This window comes from Anopheles darlingi, chromosome 2, assembly GCF_943734745.1.
Source record: "Anopheles darlingi chromosome 2, idAnoDarlMG_H_01, whole genome shotgun sequence".
In the NCBI taxonomy this organism is placed as follows: domain Eukaryota; kingdom Metazoa; phylum Arthropoda; class Insecta; order Diptera; family Culicidae; genus Anopheles; species Anopheles darlingi.
The window spans coordinates 69,201,057-69,211,056 of record NC_064874.1 but is presented as its reverse complement, the minus strand read 5'-3'; the positions used below and the strand labels follow the sequence as shown (position 1 = coordinate 69,211,056).

Below are 10,000 nucleotides of genomic sequence, written 5' to 3'. Positions count from 1 at the left end.
CTTGTTTTCCTATTCGCAATAAGTACTTGACTAATGCATGATACATACCCAGATTAGCAGCTGGGAGATGGCCAGATTGCCGATCGCACAGGCCAACAGCAGCGGTGTTCGCAGATCGCGATTGCTAGCGGTGGAGTTGATGTGCTCATTGCTCGCGTTTGCCAGCAAAATGATGATAGATTTCATGTCCGATCGGACAACAGCCTCACACAGTTGCTGGCCGATCGCAGGCGATGGGTTAAAGGTTGGCAGGAACTCTTTGCCCTCGTATTTGCTTCGTATCCAGGATTCCTTCTCTTCACGCGAGCTCGCCGGAGTCGGTTTGACGCGACCCCGTGTGTTCGCTTCCCAGACAGAGTTGGCCAAGCTGTTGCCGATGGCGAGCATAACGCTAAGGTGACCGGGACTAAGGAGTCACAAGATAGAGAGGGGGAAAAGAATGTGTTAAGTCTTCAATCCTTTCATAAAACGATCGCTTTTAGTTAGAAGACTTACGGCCACTCGTCCAAACCGAGGGAGCGCACTTTACTGATGTGTGAACCCAAGTTCCGATGAACACCGGAGCACTCAATGCACATCAGCACACCCAGATTGAGACTGGCCCATTCGGGATCTGAATGAGGCAAAAAGAAAATAGCATTCAGATTAATTATTGGTATTCGCGCAAAAGATATTTAACTTATGGCAGCGACAGACACTCACTTGGCGAATCACAGTCGACACAATAACCATTGCCCGGAACCCGGCTCCGGATCGACTGCATCGAGGCGATATCACTCGGATTGAGGGGCTTCGACTTTGACGACTCGATTCCCTGCAAGCTCTTGAAGATCTCTTGTTCGATCACTGACACCCACTCGTCGCGTTCCTCCGAGCTCGATGCTTCAAAGTGCCACTGCTTGTTGTCCAGCGACACGATGTAGAACTCGAACCCATCGGCATCTGGAAAGGACATTTGAACATTAGTTAAACGCCGAAAAAGAAAGGGGTGCATGTTACCGGCCGCTTACCATCATACTCGCTATTCTTTCCCACGCCACTGCTCTTCATACGTCGATGGCGCTTCTTTACGTTCGGCGTCTGGGCGTCGATCTTACTGCCGGGATTGCTGTCACTGCCGAGGAAACTCTGCGAGTTGCTGTTGCTTATCACGATACCCTCGTCTCCGCTCGTCTGCGAGTTCGATTTGACCGGTTCCCGAAGCGTATCGAATGCAGTCAGCAGCACCTTTTCCGTCATTTTGCGATCCTTCACAAGTGATAGGCCACCGATTCCCTCGGTCAGGCCATTGCTGCCGCCGGCACCGTTGCTGCTCGTTCCGTTCGAGGTGCCATTGGAGGAAGCTGCTGCAGCGGCTGCCGCTGTCAGGGCGCTGTTTGTGATGATCGATTTGGTACCGCGGGGCCTCTGGCCCGGTACCTTCACCGTGACGTACTGCAGCGATACCTCCTTCCCGTGCACATCGTCCATGTAATCGTGCAGCGACGGATGGTACGTCAACCGGCCATCATCGCACAGCGTCACGTACTTCTTCTTCCACTCCTTGTTCAACGATTTGCTGCTCCGTTTGTACAGATAGCCCTGCTTGATAGGGATTGCGCGGCCAGAGCCCAGCTCACCGTTTTTGATCTTTTCCTGCTGTTCCTTCTTCGAGGACGACGGAATAAAGAGATTCGATCTCCGGCGGCTCTTCCGTGAAGTGGTTGGAGTCGAAGTAGGCGTCGGCAGCTCCTTTCCACCATCTTTGCCGGTACCAGCAGCGCTAGCACTGCTAGCAGTGCTGCTATCCTTGCCAGAGGACATCAATCCGAGCAAGCTATCGGTCACTCCGCCAACACCGCTTGATACCGGGTGCGTCGGAGGTACAAACTTGGCAATGTTGTTGTTCTCGTTGGTCAGCGAAAGCAGGGCCTGCTGCGAAGTACCGTGCGAGATGGTACCCCACTTCTGTGCTCCGCTGCTGGCCGGCAAACCCGCCGATAGGTGCTGTGACGATTGCGACTCGGCAGCAATCAACTCCGCACTGATCTTGATCGGAATGTGGTGGCTCGAAGCGGACAGGACGTGGTGCCGATGCGGCAGTGTCATGTTGCCCGCGTGCTGCTGCTGAACCGACGACTGCTGTTGCTGCACCGGGTGGTGATGGTGGCTTGGCGAGGAGCTGCTTAGGGTGAGCGCGTTGGCCGGGCTACCGCCGGTTGCCGATGAGAATCCATTCGTCGGGCTAGGAACTGACGGGTGAAAGCTGGCCACACCGAGGCGCGTACCTTGTGGCGTGGTTGGCCGGGAGTTGGTTGGTGTTATCGTCGATCCTGTGGACAGCCGTTGCTGAACAATCTTTTGGCAGGCTGTGGGTATGAGAAGCAAAAGAGAGGAAAGCTCGTTAGAGGAAAGGTATCTGGCTAAGAGGCAAAGCAACCTATTACAGTATCTGCGATAAAAAGGCATCTTTGGTTTCTCTGCAGAGGCGGAACCGCTCGGCGGTGGTTTAGCTGGAGATGCCTCGTGCTCTCGGGCACTCGTGATCGGTGGCGGTTGCTGCTTGTCGAGCATCGAAACGTGGGTCAAACGTGTAGCCAAAACCGGATCGTCGCGCACAAAACAACAACACAAAGTAAAGTAGGGCTACGCCGTGGGCACCACGAGCAAAGCACAAAACATTAACCTCACAACCGTTCTGGGACGCCACCGCCAGAATCGTGCCGCCTAAACTGATGCTGCACCGAAAAAACGGGTATGGCGTATGCTGCCGCTGTTCCCGGTGTAACCAGAAACGAAACCGAAAGAAGACGAGAAGATGGATCTCGAACGAACAAACATAAAAGACGAGAAGAAAAAGCACGACGAACGGGCTCGAAAGCGAAACATAAAAAGCATAAAGGAAAATAAGCCTTCACGCAAAGACGGAAAAAGGTGGAAGGAGGAACACCGAAGAACCCTCTCTCTCTCTCTCTCTCTCTCGCTCGCTCGCTTAAGGCTCGTCTACACGGTTTCAAGGATTTCATTGCAAGGATTTCATTGCAAGGATTTCATTCATTTTGAAAGCGCAGGATCAATGGGATGTGCGTTTACAGGTCTGGATTCACAAGACGAGGACTCTTTTTTTTACGGCAGGTTTATTTTTCCTCTTCTTAACTTCCTTTCTTCTTCCTTACTGCGCATTTTTCTTCGTCTCTATCTCTTCCTGGCGCCTTAGAGCGAGCGAGAGGACAAATGCGACACTAGCGCCATGCGGTCGGCCAAACCATGAAGCAAATTTTCATAATTTTTCCCCTCGTTTTATCCTTGATTTTCCCCTTTTCCGTTTCCACTGCTCGATTCCTTTTTCTGCCGGGGGCTATGGCAGTGAAGGATATGCAAGCGGATTTGGCGCCAACATCCGGCCATTTGTTGACCATAAAATCCGATTTATGGCCCCGGGAAAGCAAATTATTTGTTTACTATATTGTCCTAGTCAAATGGATTCTCGATTTCTTGAAGGACGAGGTTTTACTTTGAAATTACAGTTTTTCACAATCAAAAGTCATGTTTTTTTTTCCTTTCGCCATAGCAACTAGATCAAATTGAGTAACAATTCCCGGAGGAGGATTACTTACCGTCTTGAAACACGCGTTCCACGTTCAGCCCATAGGTGGCACAGGTTTCGTAGTAGGTGCAGCGTTTGAGATCTTGGGCCAGCTTGCGGGCACGAGAGTCGTCAATCACCCGCGGCGACCGCTCACTGATGGCATCTAGAATGATAACCAGAGGGTCAAATGTATTACTAACCGGCTTCCTAATAATAGGAGAATGGTCAGTGCAATCGTACGAGAACCGAGAACCTACCTTGCGTACCGACGAGGATGATCGGTATTTCGGATGTGTTCCGATGGTGCGCTATCCGGTTGTAGTAGGTGTAGATGGCGTTGAAGCTCGACTCGTTCTCGAGGCTGAACACGAAGATGACCGCATCGACCCAGGCCGCAAACTGTAGGAAAGCGAAAGTGAAAGAAACCATGGGTTAGCCAGACCGGCAAACTGAGAGCCACACCACATCGAATCCCGCACCGCAAACGGGAAAACGACAAGGTAATGGGGTTTATAGTGTGGCCACCAAAAAGGGGTGGCCAGTAGCAGCCGCAACAGCAGCATGTTGAGTAGTGAGTGTGCAACAAAGAGGTGGATTTATGTTTTTTTTTTGTTTTGTTTATTATTGCAAAAATGCCGACTTTTCCACTAGCAGACACCAAATGTGCGCGACTTTTGCGTGTCCTTGGTCTGTGCGTGCGCAATTGATTCGTCATGGTGAACCGATAAATCAAAACCCAACTATACAAACACAATTCCGCGTCACCGCTCGTCCGACTTTTGCGGAGATTTTCGATTTTCGCACAAGAATTTTTGGAAAACAAAAAAAGGGGGAAAAGTGCACTTTTGTTGCTGCGCGACAGCAGCGCAGGGGTATGGTGAGTGCGGCATTACCAACTCAAACTGGGATTTTTTCTGTCCGTTTGTCGGTCACGCACATCATATGCTCGTCGCAGAATATGGAGAGAAGAATTTTCGAAAAAAAAAAACAAAAAAAAAGGATCTCCCAAAACACAGACGAGACACAACATTAAGAAAGGTGAGTGTCCTGGAGAGTCCATTAATGTTCTGCGCTGTCGCAATATTAACTCATTACTCTTCGGAAACAGTGACACGCATCCGGCCTGCAACGGGATGAGGGGGATTGATGATTTTGGGAAAAATGATTCCGAAGAAAAAAGAGAAACCTCGATTCCGATCCCGGGCTGTACGGTCGTCGGTTGATTGATAATCTGCCGGTGCATCCCTTAAGGTACGTCCGGAGTCTGTCCAAGGGCCGAAAATTCGCTTCGCACCACAGGGGCGCACAGCCCGTTATAAGAAATCCGTTTTTCTTGCGAAACACCAGCAAAACAAGGTGTCTGTCATTCTAATGAAGTCTCACCCGGGGGCAGCAGTTCATAACGGTTGCAGAAGAAGAAGAGGAAGGCCAGGAAGGAAAGAAAGTCCCCCTTTTTGACTTTGAAGGCGCGAATCCAGACTTCCAATATTCCACCAAATTACGACGCATCCAAATTCCGGGTCGGTCGCAATTTTTTGGCCAAACAAAAACCCCGGGGGAAACCACCGAGACACCGAAACAAAAGAGGTTGGTTGGCTAATGGAGGAAAACCGAATAGTTTGTGCGCGTCTCCACCGACAAGGGAGGCAGCAGAAACACACCCCCCGTTGTGGCTACAATTGAGTACCGGAGCAATTGTGCACGGATGATGTTGGCCAGGAATGAGATGGAATGCGCGACCGACCGCAGTAAACCGCACACACGCTAGGGTCCGCGTCCCGTTGATTTTGATTCGTTTTCTGGACCGGAAATAAGCGATTTCTTGTGCCGGTCGGTGGTGGTAGCGAGTGCGTCTGCTGGATGGATTCTACGACAAGCACCTGGTGCGGGGCTGGTGGCCAAAATTTGCGCTGGTACTTGGCGTATCAAATCGAAGGTGCCGTAATTTAGTCACTCACTTCGGAGCATATATTTGGGAGAAATTATGCGGGAATGAAGTTATGCTGCAATATGAAACGCGTGCCCCCATTAACCGGTGAGCTTCGCGTTGGGCAGAAGGGAATGAGCCATGACCCATCTGAGGTACTGGCACTCCCGGTAGCACTGGACTCAATTATACGGGAGCGTATAACGTAGGAAAAGCATAAACCAAAAAAAAAATCCATACCATCAACCCTGGCCTACCCCACACACACGCACACACGAGACACGTGTTTGCCCTGGCCTGGTATCCGCTCATTGTTGCTGTTGCTGTTGTTGCGTGTGCGCAACTTGCGCACCACTAACGACCGCCTAATAGAGCTGTCATCAAAGGGGCTGCTGGCGAAGAGGCGCGGCGCCGAGCGGGGTATAGCCGTGCGCACATTACGCACCACCATCCGCCCGTACCGGGACGCACGGGAAACGGTTGGTCCAGATGGAGGGAGGAAAGGAGGACGGATTCGATGCCCGACGCTGGCCGAGCGGACTCTGCCCGTAATGACAGCCGATTTAATTTATGGCGGCCACTTTTTGGACCAACATATCATATCTCTACACCCATCGGGCCCACCGAGGGGTACGGGAGAAATGGTCGAATGGTTGTGCGGGGTGGGGTGTTATCGGTGAGTTGGTTTCGAAGTGCCATTTTCCCATTTTCTCTCTCTCTCTGTCGAACTGTGAACTGTTTTGTTGCACTGCTTTTTGGTTGGAAAATTTCATTTTCACCACTTCGGGGACTCACTCTAGTGGCGCGCACTCCGAGGCTCCGAAAACCTCCCCCCCCTCCTGGAGTGTTGTGACACGAGGTAAGGCGACTTTTTTTGTCTTTCGAAAAACCATAAATCCACCGTGACGCACAGTAATGGCCCGCAGGAAAAAAAGGACACCGAACGTGGACGCGAAGGTCCTCTAGAACCACCACCAAGGGACAAGGTGGAGTACCTACTTCTCGCTTTCTCCCTCCTCCCTGCCGTGCCCCGGTGCACAGTAGTGGCAGTAGCCGTTAGAGCACTTTCATCTGTCGAGGGTCACGTCACATCGAAGCAATCACTGCACTTTCACGAGCGCTGCGGGTCGCGGATGGATCAAAGTAGCCCGCGTTATCCGTTCGAGTTACCCGGAATACCGACTCTTGGGTTCCGAGACTTCGCGCACGTACCCCGTGCCGGTTCGAATCACGTACTGAATGGGGTCCACCCGAGCGACAAGGTGCGTTAGGAACGCTTCCCAGCAGCGGCCCAGGAACCAGAACGGTTTGTCCTGCGAAGGCGCAAGCGCACGATGAAATAAAACACCCACAGAAGGTGGCGTAGGATGGCGGAGGGGTTGATTGCCACACGTTCCACCGGTTACCCCCATCGGAGCGGGGGGTATTTCCGTTTTGAAATTGTGTGAAGGATGGCGGCGCCGGGCCAGTAGGCGACACTCTATGTGTTGGCACATGCAATGCGTGTTGCCTACCTTTCAGGGGGGGGGGGGATACCATCACGATTCGGGAGCTGGAGTCGACGCCATCCATCACGGACCGACGAAGGACACCGGGACATATTCGCGAGTTGCTTTCGGTGAAACCACCGGCCACTAGTCTGCAACCACAGCCGCAAATCTCGGCGGTAGTGGCAACACTTGAGAGCCTTCTAGGCCTTTCCCCAGTTAGTGGGGTACACACACACAAACACATACCCCGGCCAGACTGAAGTTCATTGAAATGGAAAGCAAAACGACGCCAGCAGTCGTCGTCGCTCGAGAGGTGCACTCCGAGGTTGGTGTTAGCTTTTTTTCTACTTTTTTAGGTATGTCTCTGTCCCTGTGCGCCTATGTACTGGTGGGCGCCTGCAAGTTATGCAAACCTACGGCATGAACAGGAGGCGCACCGAGATCGACATAAGAAAGCCAGTTGTCGGTATATCCTACACCGTGCACTCTCGTCCGTGCATGGACGATGAAGGCAATACCAGTTCGTCACCAGCCAGACTGTAATTACGATTTCACTTCAATTTGGCGGCGCATGTATGACATCTCTTACAGGGCGACGTCAGCGCGCCACGAGGAATGCGTAAGTAAGGAAGAGCACCTCAGCCTCAACAGCTTATTCCCTCCGGCAGGCTTCTTATGCTGTGTTTCTTACTCGTGTTTTTTCTTCTCTTCCAGCACACGACACCAGTTGGCTCCGGTAGCGGTAGCGGTTGCCTGCGGCTACCGAACCGAACATACATAACCACACGGCCTGGTGGCCCGGGAGGGGGGAGCTCATGGCATGGGCTGGCTGAGCATTATGAATACGCCGTCGCTGTCGCCGTCGTCGGTGCACCCGGTGAAGGTCTCCTTCTTGCAGTTTGGTAGCCCCGTGGTACATAGGCTGATTGCGGGGGGTCACGCGCATTCGCAAACACGCATCACCACCACCCGTACCGGCCCATCGTCATAGCCGACTTCCGGAGTATGGCAGCATTTTAATGTTCTGATTGTTTGATTGAATTTCCTTTTTTGCTCGTTGTTTTCAGCTCTTTTCTCGCCAGCGCGAACTGAACCGCCCGGAGGGGAGAACCACATAATTAAAGGGTGTTTTGTGTCACCGACTGTGCCGGTGTCAGGCGAGTGGCTGACAAACCCTTGGACAGCGCACGTAACACATGTGTTCTGTGGGCGAGAGGATATTTGTGGCTTTGGATTCCGTTCTGTGTTGATGACGTGCTTGGCCATTTCAAAGAGGCTGCTGTTGTTGTGTGTCTTGTGAATTGGTTTTGAAGGAAGCCTTCATTTGAATTAGAACGCAAAATGCAAAGAGAGATGCACCATGTAGTAGGTCCCGTAAGGGATACTGGTAAGGCCAATGAGTCGTTACATATTGTTCGACTGGTTCAACATAGAATTTTGTTTAGTAAACATTACTATTCAGATATAAAAAAATAACGAATTCATATGCATATATTCCAACAGTTCCTCGTGGCAAACGATAGCTATACCATAAACATGCTCCGTCTATTTGTTTGCATCCTTCCGCTTGTAACATACAGTGTCAAGGACTGCATCGACATGTGCACCATCATCCGGAGCATAATGCACTGCGCGCCTTCGTCTCCGATGGAAACGGAACACGGTTCGGGCCCTCTAGGATCGAGGTTGCAAGCGATCTTTGGTGCCCCTAATGAAGCGATAAATAATCGAAACGACATTGCTCGGAGGCTGCAGCAGCCCTTTATCGATGGCGGCGTATCTACCCCGTAGTCATCGTCATCGTCGTCGTCGTCGTCGCAGCATAGCGACCGAAGACCCAGAATCCAGATAGCACGACGGTGCGCACCACCGGGGAAAAAGGAATCGAAGAAAGCGAAGCGGAACGGATCGAAAGACGGTCGAAAGCGGGGCACCTCGTCTGCCGATCTACTGAGCACGGGGTTCAGGGGTTCCTTCTCCGCGACAAACCCGGAGCCCCGGGTGCGCCAAAGGTTTCCTTTTTCGCATCACATCCGACCGATCGCCGTGTGCCAGATGATGATGATGCCGATGCCGATGCCGATGCTGAAGCTGATGAAGAAGAAGGACGATATTAGCATTACAATCTGCCTCTCCAGCACCGTCGTCGTCGTCTGCATATCCTTTGACGCCACGCCGACACTCGCGGCTGATGCTGCAGCCATGAAATCGACAATTTATACGTCCTCCCCGAATGGGAGAATGGAAATCGGATCGAATCCGCACCATCTCGCTCTCCTTGTCGCTCTTTATCTCTCTCTCTCTCTCTCTCCGGATCCGTTGTAACACGAGACTGATAGTGAGAAGGGTGAGAAAGAGTGGGAGCGTAAAGTGAACCCGGGGTTGGCGGTACACGAAGCGATAGAAAGTCAATGCACACGTTACACGGACAGGGCCAGGGATCAATAAATCGTAAAAAACTCATTCGACAACAACCCATTACTGAAGGAGGCTCTGTCGGGCCTAACTGGTTTGCCACATAACGGTAGAACCCATCCTTCTCATCGACGGTGGGCCCGGGTGCTACGATGATGATGATGATGATGTCCATGTTCTAAACAGTCTGCTCTGGCCTGTGGCATGCAAAATCAGGAAGCCATTCGATCCGCTACCGACAAACTGATTAGCAATGCAAATAAGGCATCAAAGCTGGCGTCGATCGGCATCACCTCACAGTGGTGTGCGTGTGTGTGGAGAAAGTAATTAAAGTGCAATAAATTGCACCAAACAGCCCATCGGCTCCGCCCTCCCTTTTGCAGCTCGCGCATATCTGCCTGGCCATCGATCCATGGACTAGCTCAGTGGCACATGCGCCGTTAATGACCTCTGGCACAGTACTGTGCCACTGGATCACCAGTGTTCGATCGATCTTTATCGTTGCATGCTGAGCATTGTTGCATTGTTATGATGCAGCAGCCTATTCCTCCTAATGGCCCTCTTTCCCTCGGGGGAAGGTACTATGGCGCAGAACCAATT

The 10,000-nt window shown here is 51.9% G+C and overlaps 1 protein-coding gene across 6 annotated transcripts in view; it reads right to left on the bottom strand.

Annotated features, from left to right (window-relative positions):
* The window catches only part of LOC125952301 (centaurin-gamma-1A), a 146,020-nt gene that overhangs the window by 2,544 nt on the left and 133,476 nt on the right, over positions 1–10,000 (bottom strand). For all 6 annotated transcript variants that reach the window (XM_049681711.1, XM_049681712.1, XM_049681709.1 and 3 more), the window contains 6 exons: positions 3,826–3,967; positions 3,597–3,731; positions 1,011–2,348; positions 703–942; positions 496–613; positions 49–406 (listed from right to left, as the gene is read on the bottom strand). In XM_049681711.1, coding sequence (XP_049537668.1) covers positions 49–406; positions 496–613; positions 703–942; positions 1,011–2,348; positions 3,597–3,731; positions 3,826–3,967 — 2,331 coding nt within the window. The remainder of the gene's footprint in view (positions 1–48; positions 407–495; positions 614–702; positions 943–1,010; positions 2,349–3,596; positions 3,732–3,825; positions 3,968–10,000) is intronic.